This window comes from Malaya genurostris, chromosome 2 (genome assembly GCF_030247185.1).
Source record: "Malaya genurostris strain Urasoe2022 chromosome 2, Malgen_1.1, whole genome shotgun sequence".
Taxonomy (NCBI): domain Eukaryota; kingdom Metazoa; phylum Arthropoda; class Insecta; order Diptera; family Culicidae; genus Malaya; species Malaya genurostris.
Genome location: NC_080571.1, coordinates 347,410,129 through 347,423,867, shown reverse-complemented (window position 1 = coordinate 347,423,867; position 13,739 = coordinate 347,410,129). Strand labels below are relative to the sequence as shown.

At 41.1% G+C, this 13,739-nt stretch overlaps 1 protein-coding gene across 8 annotated transcripts in view; it reads left to right on the top strand.

The window, feature by feature from the left end:
* LOC131432021 (gamma-aminobutyric acid type B receptor subunit 2) overlaps nt 1-13,057 on the top strand; it is a 49,172-nt gene extending 36,115 nt beyond the window's left edge. For 3 of the 8 annotated variants that reach the window (XM_058598059.1, XM_058598053.1, XM_058598058.1), the window contains exons 2-8: nt 694-1,258; nt 1,453-1,596; nt 1,663-1,938; nt 2,295-2,360; nt 10,174-10,362; nt 10,429-10,973; nt 11,034-13,057. In XM_058598059.1, the coding sequence (XP_058454042.1) occupies nt 809-1,258; nt 1,453-1,596; nt 1,663-1,938; nt 2,295-2,360; nt 10,174-10,362; nt 10,429-10,973; nt 11,034-12,693 (3,330 nt within the window). In that variant the 5' untranslated portion in view covers nt 694-808 and the 3' untranslated portion in view covers nt 12,694-13,057. Of the gene's footprint in view, nt 1-477; nt 1,259-1,452; nt 1,597-1,662; nt 1,939-2,294; nt 2,361-10,173; nt 10,363-10,428; nt 10,974-11,033 lie in introns of all 8 variants that reach the window. The other 5 variants (XM_058598055.1, XM_058598051.1, XM_058598057.1 and 2 more) reach the window with 3 other exon arrangements.
* Nucleotides 13,058-13,739: the final 682 nt, after the last annotated feature.

Sequence of the window (13,739 nt, the reverse complement as noted above, 5' to 3'; positions counted from 1 at the left end):
ATGGACTAATTACGCCTGTATTCAACGTCATACTCGACCTGCCGGGATGGATTTCCCAGAAATAATTGCAAAACGTAGTCGAACCGAGTTTACTGTTGCCTACACAAGCGGATAATGCTTTCACCCCCCTGGGGGGGTGGGTGGTTGAGAACTCAACTTTCAATGCATACTGCTTGGTATTTCCCGTTCTTCTACTCTTGACGTTATGAACCGTTTGCAGCTGAAAACAATAGATTGCTGCCATCCGTTCTAGATATATTGTGCGTGCTCCCGTTCATCGATAGAAATCCCTATCATATTGTCATCCACCACCTTCCACCTTCCAGCTTTCAGCGTACCCCCTGCGGAGGATGTTTCAATATTTACTGTGACATACATTCCACGTGCAGTCCTTTTGGGTGTGTCACGTTTTGGTCCGAGTTTTCGCAGATAAAGAGCAATTTGGGAGGATTTTCTTTGTTTCATTGTTTCTTGCAGTAGGCTGGATTTCTACCGACTGCAGAAGACAATGGGTGCGGTATCTCCATAGAGAAAAAAGGGTTACTACGATGAGGATAGTCGGGTCGTTGGCACTGCTGAGAACGGAGTGCACGTGTTTTCTCGGGCCATATTTATTTACTCTCCGATTTTCTCTCATTTGATGCTCGCAAATTTTTTGCGAAAGCTAGCTTTTTCTTGGCGCTAAATTTACAGATGGAAGATGAATGAAAATTGCCACACTTGAAAAAAAAAAGGATCAATTTAAAGTTGTAGTTGTAGTTCCTAATCAGTTAGTCAAAAGACGTAAGGTGAATCTGTTTTGGGAACAATGCTGCTGCGAGTAGCCGTGATATTGATGTGGTTTCGGGAGCTTTTGCCGGGTTTGCTTTCCGTTCCGGTTGTGCCGTCTTCGTCGTCGTCGTCGTCGTCCTCGTCGTTGTCGGGGATGAACTTTGAAAACTACTCACATGCACCGGGATTTGCGGTGAAAAGCAGAATCCTGAGAAGTATAGATAAATCAGTGCTGCTGGTAAACGAAACCAAGGTTTTGAACAGAAATTCCATCAATACGGCTTTTGAGCGGACGAGACCGGCATCCGGTGGGTCCAGGAGGATGCGCGAGGTGTCGATACTGGGATTGTTCGAACTGAGCACCCGCCATGGAGTGCGGAAGGAAGGCTACAGTGAACTGGCGGCCGCACAGCTGGCCGTACAACACATCAATCGAAGGGGGTTGCTGCTGGGATACACTTTGAAATTGTTGACCAATGATACCAAGGTTTGTAGAATGAAAATTGATAATTCCCTGTGTGCACGTTTCTCGTTATTGTAAAATAATGAGATTGACCTCGAACATTGTTTACTCACAATGATTGTAGTTTTCAAATCAATTCAAAAACTACCACGCGACTACTTTGATTGAAAAACTAGGGAGGAAGCTTGGTTAATCGAATTTTCGTTGACACTTTTCAGTGCGATCCCGGTGTTGGCATTGATCGATTCTTTCACGCATTATACACGTATCAAGAAAAGCGCATTATTATGGTGCTGGGTTCGGCGTGCTCCGAAGTCACAGAGAGTTTAGCAAAAATAGTACCGTATTGGAATATTGTGCAGGTGAGCAATCGTTTTATCGTTTTTTTTAATGAACAAATCGGCTAAAATGTGATATTCACCTTTCAGGTATCGTTCGGTTCCACATCTCCTGCGCTCAGTGATCGTAGTGAGTTCCCACTGTTCTATCGAACAGTCGCACCCGATTCGTCACACAACCTGGCACGGATAGCCTTTATTAAGTATTTTGGCTGGGACACGGTCGCTACTTTTTCCGAGAACGAGGAGGGACATTCGTTGGCCATCAATGATCTGGTGACCGAGCTGGAACGTGCCAATATTACGTGCGCCGCGACAATTTCCTTCGCCGAGACCGATTTCAAGGAACAACTGAAGTTGCTACGGGTATTGTGTGTTTTCGGAACTGCCCCATAACTAGTCTGATCCGATTTCCCACCCCGAAACCTAGCTCACACAGTATGAGCACTGTAAACAAGTGCACGTAGATTTGTCCCAAACCCTAGTCCCCTAGATATACCACTCTTTCAGTAGACCCCTAGAGCCTGTCGTTTCCGTTGATTCTTCAATGACGGTGATGACTCCATGTGTATAGGTAAGATCACCTTTCTGCATTCGAAAGTGCATTTGCTTGCTTGGTTGCTTTCTGTTTTTTTTTTCTAGCATATTCGGCTTTGAGCAATTTCACTGATCGACGCTAGGTTTGATGGATGGTTTGATCATTTGATTGTACTTCTTTGCAGGACAAGGACATACGGGTGATCATCGGAAGTTTCTCGCACGAAATTGCAGCGAAGGTTTTCTGCGAGGTAGGTAAATGAGTTAGCGGTGTAAGTTCTTTGCTTTTAAGTTTCAACGATATTCAGACTATTTAGTGAAAAATATTTGAAAACATTTGGATAACAAATTCAATGCACTTGATCGATTTTCTGATTATAGCTTGAATCGAAATGTCTGAACATGACATGTTTCAGACGATTCCGGTATGTTGCTTTGAAACACCACATTTCGTCCACATCCATTTTAACTAAAAAGACTAACGCAAGTTCACTTCGAATACATGTTTGGATGGATCCATTATTACACACCAGAAAACAAAATGATTACCCCCGACAATGGACTAAAGTTGTGCTTCGAAGCGGCTCGAGTGCCGGAAAGATTATGATGCCGGTTTTCTGGGATTGAAATATTATACTTTTGGAGGACTACCTCAATGCAAGTAATATATTAAAGACCGAAATCGCTGTGAAATGGCCTTAAGTGAAGCACATGAACACGAGCTTTAATTCAAATCAAGATTATTGAAAATCGGTTCAAGCACCGCAGGCAAATCGAAGTGAATTCTATTTTTGGAGTTTTTCTTCATCAGTTTCGGTGCATCCGGGACAGGAAAAGGGAGGGACCAGTAGTGCCAACTAGAAGAATTTATCAGACAGTTTATGGGATTTGCACCTGTTTTTGACCATCGTTCGTGAAAAAATACCAAAGAAATTTGTAATGTTTCACTTATCTCGCTTTAGTTCCGGAACTGGAAGTCGGATCCGGATAAAATGTTCTAGCAATTTTTAGAAAACCATTACCATGTAACTCCGGAACCGGAAGTTGGATCCAAATGAAATTCAATAGCAGGCTATGGGACCATTAGACCGTTTATTTGAGTCTTATGGCGTTTTTCAATGAAAAACGCTGGTGGCGTGGATTGCGCTGGTTTTACACTTTCGAGCAGAAATAGCAATGAAACACCGTCAGAATATTACATTTCTGCTCGAAAGTGCAAAGCCAGAGCAATCCACGCCACCAGTGTTTTTCAATGAAAAACGGCATTAAAGACTGTCTCAGAAAGTATGGATATTAATATAAAATATGATACTATTAGACTACAACAACCGAATATTATTCTCAACATTTGCTACTTAGCCATTGTAGACTAGATGGCGCACCTTCTTGCGAACGTTCCTCATTAAATTCCATACAGACTTTTTGGCGACAAGTTTTGACACTTTTTCCAATCTTTTTCGAACTGTTTAATGGTTTCAGCTGCCGAGCAATGTTTCCTAAGATGTGCCTTCGTTAATGCCCAAAATTTCTCAATTGGTCGATGTTGTGGGCAATTTGGTGGATTCATGTCTTTTGGGACGAAAGTGACATTTTTGGCAGTATACCATTATTCTACCGTTGATATCGAGTAGTGGCAAGAAGCAAGATCTTGCCAGAAGACAACAGGATCCTTGTGGCTTCGAATCATGGGTAGAAGTTGTTTTTGTAAACATTCCTTGATGTAAATTTTGCCGTTCATTGAAGCAGTCGTGATGAAGGGTTTCGAAATCTTACCGCAGCTACAAATTGCTTGCCAGACCATAGCTTTCTTACTAAATTTTTCAATTTCAATCGATGTCTAGGACTGGTTTAACACTTGCCCTTCTAGCACCGTTTAATATTGTGGTCCCGGCAAGGATTTGTAATCGAGTCTCATGTAGGTTTCGTCGTCCATGATTATGCAGTTTAAATTTCCAGCAAGAATCGTATTGTACAGCTTGCGAACCCTCGGTCTGATCGATGCTTCTTGTTTCGGACTACGTTTTGGTTGTTTCTGCTTCTTATAGGTTCGAATATTCAAACGTTCTTTAGAACGAAGAAGATTTGACTTCGAAGTGCCCACTCATTTGGCCACATCCCGAGCTGAAACCTCCTTCGTTTGCTCGAACGCCTTCAGTATACGTTTATCCAACTGAGGGTTTGCATGACCTTTTTTTCGACCCGTTTTCGGTTTATCCTCAAATGTGTTATCCTCACCGAACTTCCTGATTGCATTTCGCACGGCTTTTTCACTGACTCCTTCCATTTTTGCTATCTTTCTCAGTGACAGTCCGCGTTCTGTGCAACATTTGTACACAATTTTTCGACGTTGTTTTGCTGAAAGTCCACGCAATTCGAAACAAACTAATGAAAACGAATAAACAACTGCACAAGTGGTTAGAGAAAAGTGTAAACAACAGGACGCAGCCATAAAAATTGACAGATTCTTAACCATTGCGAAATGGCAGCGGTTTTTGGTTGCGTCCATACTTTCTGGGACAGTCTTTAGTTTGTGAAAATCGGTTCAGCCATTTTTGAGAAAAGTAAGTGCATATTTTTGTAACATACATACACACATTTACTAAATTCGTCGAGCTGAGTCGAATGGTATTTGACATTCGGGCCACCGGGCCTCGGTTAAAAAGTCGGTTTTCACAGTGATTGCATAGCCTTTCGATATGACAAACGCAAAAAAACATTTATTTTGTACATGATCTGATAACTATTTCAGGCTTGTTAGTATCAGGTTGTCCCGGGTTGGCGGTTCAATGCATAGGACGCTGGTCTTACAAGCCAGTTGTCGTATGTTCAAGCCCCGACCTGGAAGGATTCTTAGTGTAAGTAGGATCCATAGTACTTGCTATGCAATGATTCTGTACACTAAGAATCGGCTGCGAAGTCTGTTGAAACTGAAAGGCCAAATTCCACAAAAGGACTTCTTTGACGGAGATCGACAGGCCCAGGACGATACCGGAGTGACCGTATCGGGAGGGGTATGTCCCTCCTTTGCGGTTATGGTCCAAGCTCCAAGGCCAGAGAACAATCGCTGGTCTTTGACGGGTTAGACGTAGTGAGCATCCAGGGCTCACTAGGCCGAATCGTGTGCTACCTTGAGAGGATTTTCCTTCAGTCCAAGGCGATCAATTAACAAACCAAAAAGGTCCTGTGAGGGTGTATGTGAAACGAGTATTATGCCGTTTTTCATTGAAAAACACTGGCACTTTCGAGCAGAAATGCAATATTCTGACGGCGTTTCATTGCCATTTCTGCTCGAAAGTGCAAAACCAGAGCGATCCACGCCACCAGTGTTTTTCAATGAAAAACGCCATTAGTTTTACCCGGACTGGCACAGTTTGTTCAGTTTACGTCAGCTCTATCCGATCAGAAGAGAATATCAAACAAAGACCATATTATGTCATTCTTTTCACAATAGCTGAATAGTTTTATTTGGTATTGGTTTGGATGACACAGATATTAAATTTACTTCGACAAGCAACTTTCCAATCCATCGTGGAATTTGAACGGGGTGGTTTTGGTTTTTCTATGGAAATTCAACATTTGGTTACTACAACTTATTATTTGTTTGAGTTGCTCTTGGGTATTGAAAAAACGTTTATCGGCGTCAAAGGTTCTGATTTTCTTCCATAAATAAATGTGATGCAAAAACATACAAATAATAAATAAGATCAATTATATTAAATTTTTCAAGTGCATTTTGTATATAACCACGCAATGAGTTCTTGTTCATCGTACCTCTACGAAATTATAATGCTATTCTATGTCGCCCATTTTGTGGTACACTGCAGTAGTTTCGAGAGTTCTGGAATCGACAGATAAACGAAGTTTTTTTTTGTGCGGATTTCTTAATTATTACGGCGTTTGAAAAGGAATTATGTTAGCCTTTTCAGCAGAAAAACACGTATAATTTTAGGACAAGGGGATATTACAGACTGTTATTCGACAATACAAAGGGAGAAATTATCTCAAATGTTCATGGAACTAGTATGGAGTAAGACCCGTCCCCCAAAAACACATTTTGTAAAGACTGAACAGAATATATGTTAACCGGAATCCTTTTCGTCTATTCCATTTCGAAAGAGGTCTTAAGGGACACACTAAGAGAGAATCTTGTAAATTTACGTCTCAATTTACTTAAATTTACAAATTTACTATTTACAGCATGTACAAATTTATCATGTCACTAAATTAATTCACAACTTTTATTATGTCAATATCGGATGAATACAATTAAATTTAGAAAAGCAGATTAAGTATGCATATTTGAATGCAGAAACCGAACACGGACTTAACATTACTAAAACCGTTTAGAAAACATGTATTTTGCGAGAACCAAACAAACATTTGTATCGAAAGAACGAGTTTAGTTTTGACTGAATTTTGCTACGAACGAAGAACAATGTTTATTTGTTACGGGGTCTGATCCACGCTGCGCTTCTGAACGTCAGTCGGCCCAAAAGTAATCGGATAAAGGCATTTGTTTCGAAAGAACCAGCTTACCAGAAGTTTTAAACCGGATTTTGCATACAATTTTGTTGTGTAATTCTAGAAATGAAGATGTTTTACAACAATTTTTGTATTATATACCTTATGATCAAAAAAGAACCGGATTTTTCATTTTAAAATTCCCGCGCTTGTCCAATCGGTAAACTTTTATTCTCTCAACGTTGGCAACACTTTTATACACATTCTGTCAAATTTTGACGCATATCGTACGATTAGTTTTTGTTTGGTGTCTATACAAAGAAGTTGAAATATTTTCGGGTGGCGATTTTTATAATGGATGAAAATTTAGAACAACGTGCGTGCATCAAATTTTGTGTTGTAAATGGATTTAAGTGTTCCGAAACGTTGAAAATGTTAGAAAAGGCCTTTGGTGAATCGTGTCTAGGAAAAACACAGGCATACGAGTGGTATAAACGCTTCAAAGGTAGTCGTACAAGCTTGGATCATGATCCCTGAATCGGCGAAGCAAATCGTGTTGCAAAATCGTTCTGTACCGATTAGAGAGATTGCTGTGTTGTTGGGCATCTCTTATGGATCAACCGAACACATTTTAACTGATGTTTTGGGTTTGAAATGCGTCGCTTCTCGGCTGGTGCCAAAAAGCTGAATTTCATTCAAAAACAGCGTCGTGTTGATGTGGCCAAAGAGATGATTTCCAATGCAGATAGTGACCTCACATTTATCGAATGCATTATAACTTGTGATGAGGTGTGGATCTATGAATATGACGTCGAAACCGCACAACAATCGACCGAATGGCGGGGAGAATTCACAGGTTCAAGTCCGCAGGAGATTTGTCAGCTATTTTCTCAGAAGTTTGCTAGTGTTTTTTCTGATGAAAAATTGTTACCGCATCAAGTATCCCTTGCGGTGCAAAATGTGCCATTTCTTTATCAGTCCTTAAATGCGATCAATTTGGATGAAAACACTGTTCTGTTGGCAATCCGTAAAACAAAGGCTAGCACCTCTTTAGGACCAGATGGTTTACCGGCGATTGTTCTGCGAAAATGCTCTGCTAGTTTAGCAGCACCTCTTACGTCTTTGTTCCTCAAATCGCTAACTGCCGGAATATTTCCCGATCTGTGGAAGTCCTCTTTTATGTTTCCAGTTCAAAAAAAAGGAAATAAAAAACTACCGTGGATTTATGCCAAAACGTTCTACTGCTACAAATCTGCTTTCGCTTACCAATTATGTTACAAATTCTATGTCCGTTGGTTATCAAACAGACGTCATTTACACGGATCTGTCGGCAGCCGTCGATAAAATAAATCACGCTATCGCCATTGCTAAACTAGACAAACTCGGTTTTGGCTCGAACGTACTTCGCTGGATTAATTCATACCTAAGCGATCGACGTCTTGCCGTAAGAATCGGTGATTGTGTATCTGATGAGTTTTGCGCTTCTTCCGGAATTCCACAAGGCAGTCATCTAGGACCACTGATATTCTTGCTGTACTTTAACGATGTGAATTTTGTCCTGGAAGGTCCGCGGCTTTCATTTGCTGATGATCTACAAATGTATAACATAATCCGGAAAATAGATGATGCTGTATTCCTGCAACGCCAACTGTTAATTTTTGCTGACTGGTGTGAGATCAATCGAATGATTCTAAATCCCCAGAAATGTTCGATCATAACATTCACACGAACGAAAAATCCAGTTCGATTTGCATACTGCATTGGTGACACTCCAATTGAAAGGACGACATGTGTGAAAGATCTTGGCATTTTCCTCGATGGGCAACTGACGTTTAAGCAACATGTTAGCTACATATGTTAGTTGCAAAAGCTTCCCGATGCTTGATTTCCATCTGCCACGCCGTGCCATACGATCTAATTTTTTATATATATCTAATTTTTTAAGAAATAATCATTTGGACTAAATTATGTCTGTTGATTCAAATAAATAAATAAATAAATATACCGGTCCCCAGTTTTTGGTTCCGTAAGTACCGGAAAATTGTGAATTTTCTCAGTGATGAATGGGTGGATTTTCATAAACTTAGGTGTAAATGAAAGGTATGATAATTTTATACGATACTTGTGAACATTATGCGTATCCGACTTTCGGTTTCGGAATTACAAGGTGATATAGGCTCAAACTTTCAAACAGTCGTTAAATAGCGACGATGTGGGAAACGGACAAAATCGGATCTGTTCAATACTGTTCACAAATTGAAAAGGTGATGCTAGTTTATATCCAAATAAACTTTTATGTTTTCATTCAAGACTCAATTATTCTCTTTTTAAACGCATTAATAATTCTTATAAAATATGACTAACAAGAGAAAGGATAAATTCTTCACCCACCTCTAGGTGGTTTTTCGTAAATTCCGATCGAGTCGAGCCTAGACATAATGGAACATACACAAATGCAAACATACATTGACTTTCATATATCTAGATAGAATAAACATTATTGGGTGATCCGAACAATTTTGTGTAGCTGTACTTGTTAAATTAAGGAGATTGCATAAAGGTAATGTTACATATTTTAATACTAGCTGAATGACCTGGTGTTTCGGGAAGATAAGGCCGAAAAAAAATTCTAGAAGTTGTCCTGCTTAATGAAATACTCTGAGTGTAGTGAAACATAACTAAGGCGGCAACCCGGTTAAACAATACTCCGTACATGTTCAGATTGCTCACGGTCAGTATCCCATCTCAGATCTCACAATAATCATAATTTTCATGGTTTTTCATGGTATGGGAGTTATGCCGTTTTAAACATTACACCCCCCCCCCCCTTCCCTGTTAATGACACTTGCTACCCTCCCTCCCTATAAATACCCCTATGACCATCTTTGAAGCGCAAGAATTACCTATGCCAAGTTTGGTGTCAATCCGTTAAGTAGTTCCGGAGTTATGGCGTTACAAACATACAAACATTTCTCACTGTCTGAATAGAAAAATAATAACAAAACGAGCTATCATTGTAAATTTATTCATAACTTTACTATTTCCAGCAATTTTTGCAACATTTCACAATCCATTATGATAGCTAAATATGCAATGATAACAAAATATGTTAAACTATAGTTATGATATTGGTTTGCTCTTCCCTTATGATCGGGTACCTGACCGAATTATTATCACACCACACAATTTAGACAAAATACCACAATTTTCAAACTGCTTTACTGCTCTACTGAACCTCAGCACACGAGCGCCAGATTAATTCTGAACCGTGGGTTCGATTGCTCTTCTCCTTCCTGGTCACTGAAATTTGGCGGTTGTTTTCGCCACCTTATGAATGAATGAAAATCAAACTAGTTCAAATTATAACTTCCGTATGTTACAAAATCACTTAAATTCACTGGAAAATACGCAAGAAATTCTATTTTCTGAAACTTTGACAGGAGCGAGAAAATTGTGCGTCCGATGCCCACGCCTACTGCGATTTCTTCCAGTCTATGGACACTTTTCAGTTGTACTAAAAATTGAAAACAAAAAACATCCGAGAAACGCACATGTTTATCCCTGATTTTTTTCATAAATTTCCGTTTATTCCGACGTTTTAAGGTCTACCAGTTGGGAATGTTTGGAGCAGACTACGCATGGATTTTACAGGATACCGAGGTTATCTCCTACTGGTGGCTGATGCAGGACGTATCGTGCCCTCTTTCGAGTATGCTGAAGGTAGTCCAGAATGTGGTACTCGTTTCCAGTTACAACGGCATCGTAGGCACCGGAACGGCTCTCAGTGGTTTGGTAAATATTTCTCTCGGAATTCCCGTGTTTCAGTCGATTTCGAACATCGCACCATTTTAATTTTAGACCAACGATCTATTTCTTCGGAAGCTGTTGGATATGAACGCCACTGGACCGGTATCTCGTTTCGCTCCTCAAACCTACGATGCAGTTTGGGCAATGGCCTTGGCACTGCGAGGAGCCGAACGAACCTGGACCCAGGTGCCCCGGTCGAATAGAACCCGACTGGCTCACTACGACTACACTCGGTTCGATATCGCCAAGGAACTGCTTCGACAATTCGACAGCCTACAGTTCAATGGAATATCGGGACCGGTTTCGTTTAACGGTGCCGATCGGGTGGGAACTACCTCGTTCCATCAGATCCAAACTGGCGGACTGCGGCTGGTTGCATTTTACTATCCGAAAAATAACACACTGGATTTCAGCTGCCGGAAGTGTGGCTCGGTGCAATGGGAATCGGGACAGGTTCCCATTGCAAAGCGCATTCTCAAATTAAGGGTAGACTCGATAGCACCATTGGCTTTCTACACCGTGGTTATTCTGTCGACCGTTGGCATCGCAATGTCTTTTCTTTTTCTCGGTCTTAATTTGCGATTCAGGAAGTTGAGGTAAGTTCTAGTTGTCCGTGTTAAAAGTTTGATGAGTAATTAAACGATTTTTGTTTTCAGAGCAATCAAACTTTCAAGCCCAAAATTAAGCACGATCACTGTCTGTGGATGTATTCTGGTTTACGTGGCAACGATTTTACTGGGCATGAACCACGCCACATTGTCGTGGCCTTCGGTTAGTTTTTCCACGATCTGTATGGCAAGAATCTACTTTCTGTCGGCGGGTTTCTCACTTGCCTTCGGATCCATGTTTGCTAAAACCTTCCGAGTTTATCGACTGTTTACGCTCAGTGCCGGAGGACTGTGCAAGGATAAGATTCTACGGGACACCCAGTTGATTTCGATGATCGGAGTCCTGCTGCTGTTGGATGCTTGTGTGGTTTCGTTTTGGATGACGGCAGATCCGATGGAACGATATTTGCATAATCTAACGTTGGAGATCAGTACTACGGATCGCAGCTTGGTGTTTCTACCACAGGTCGAACTTTGCCGATCGAGACACTACGAAAGCTGGCTCGGAACGTTGTATGCTTACAAGGGGCTTCTGTTGATCGTGGGCGTTTATATGGCGTGGCAAACAAGGCACGTAAAAATTCCCGCTTTGAACGATTCGCAGTACATTGGAGTGTCGGTTTACAGTGTTGTGATCACCAGTGCTACGGTTGTCCTGTTGACGAATTTACTGTACGAAAGAGTAACTCTGGCATTCGTGATTACCTCCGCGTTTATTCTGGTCTCGACGACGGCCACGCTATGTCTTTTGTTTCTTCCTAAAGTGAAGGGAATTTTCGGTAAGGGAGAAGTATACGATCCTGTGATTCACAGTGTTGGCCTAAAACTGGAGTGTAACACGCGTAGATTCGTTGTGGATGATCGACGGGAGCTACAGTTTCGTGTGGAGGTTCAGAATCGAGTTTATCGGAAAGAGATAGAAGTGTTGGACGCCGAAATCAAGCGCCTGGAGCGACTTCTGGTAGAAGGATCTTCTTTGGCTTCCTCGGGATCATCGGAAACCACCATCAAACCATACGAGGGCCAGGAATCAGCTACTGCAGTTTCGCCAAAGATTCCTACTGCCTCCAGTGCATTGCCGATGCTTTTGCTTTCAGTTCTGCCGCCTGTCATTCCCAGAGCTAGCTGGCCTACGGAAGATTTCATGCCATCTCCGATGAAACGGAATTTTGCGTTCAGTTCTCAACCGCAGATTGATTCCGACGAGCAGCAAGATGAAAACAAAGGTGGAATTATCGACCGGATCCGATGTTTTCTAGGTTCACGAATGCACAAAACTACATCCGTTTCCGTTCTCGGTGGTGCTTCTGCTGCAGTTCGTCGGCCTTCCGTGTTGACCATATTTGCCGAAGTGGATGCGGAAAATGAGACACCCGTTGCGGTAGATCAGAACGGTGCCGAAGTTTATGTGTCTCAAAATTTACGTTCGGCCGGATCAGAGCCGAGGGTTAATTTCCTGTTGGATGTTTCGAGACGATCATCCATCACCGGACAGAAAACTCCACCGACACTGCGTGAAAGAATCAAAGGTTCACCGAGATTTCCGCATCGGGTTTGTCCGGTTGCGAACATGACAAAGCTGGGTGATCGTGCCAAATTGAGCTTTTTGACGGTGAAAAGTTGTGATGTGCTGGAACGGAAGAACGACGATTGGAAGACAAACTGGAAATCGGCGGATCAGTTCTCGAAAAGTGTCGGACAGTGTTAGATTCGGAAGCAACCCGGGCCTCGAGAGGTTTCAAAGCAAGACCAACAATTTTGACCACAAAACACTAGGATGTTAACATTAGAGTCTATATCATACTACTGCGTGCTGTGTTCGGTAGAGCAATAAAGTCGAACTTCTAGACCTTTTTTGTTGTAATTTCATTGTACCGAATTTTGCTTAGACTGTAGGAAATATAATATTTTGATTTTATTTGATCGAGAAGCTGTTCAACAGCAAACGGATAATGGGTAAGACGATGCCTTTCACGCAGTCTCCTGGGTTCGATTCCCAACCCTCGCACAGAGGGTATGAACCAAGAAACGAATAGCCACAAGGTTAGAACCAGAACGGGGTTGATGGGGAACAAGGCAATCAAAATTTTGAAAATTCAGAAGCTAACGTCAAAAAGCGCTTGTGAGCAAATTTCGTTTGATCAAAGCAAGCCTGTCATAGATTTCAATCGTTTTGTATCGATTTTCGTGATGCTTGTAAACTTCCTTTGACGTGGTTAATCGATTAAAAGGCTAAAACAATCGAGCATTTGTAATCGATTAACGGCATTGCCACTAATCGAACTAATCGATTAATAGCAATCAGTTAATTGAGATCTACATCAATCTGTGTCATCATTTCTAACATCGGAATACACTTTTCTATCGGTGCATCATTAATTCTATTGAAATCAATCGTATGATCGCAAGTTCTTCGGAGAAAAAGAGGAACTCAGATGAAGTAGGTTAGAGCACCGTTTCCAACATATTTCAAAATAGTTTTTATGTTATACGGAATCTCTTCTACCTCTTTCTCCAATCTAAACAACAGTCTAATGATTTTGAAAATTGAAAATTGACTTGAATAAAATTCAGCAGAGGTTTTATGGGATTATTAATGATTTATTCGGTTACAGACTCTCATGGTCTGTGTGATATTCTTCTTTCCGAAGATATTCACTTATATTCTAACAATTAACGAAAGTTGATTCATGGACAGTGCAGACAAATTCTTTCACACATTGATATGTTATTTTATTGCATAAAAATTTTTAC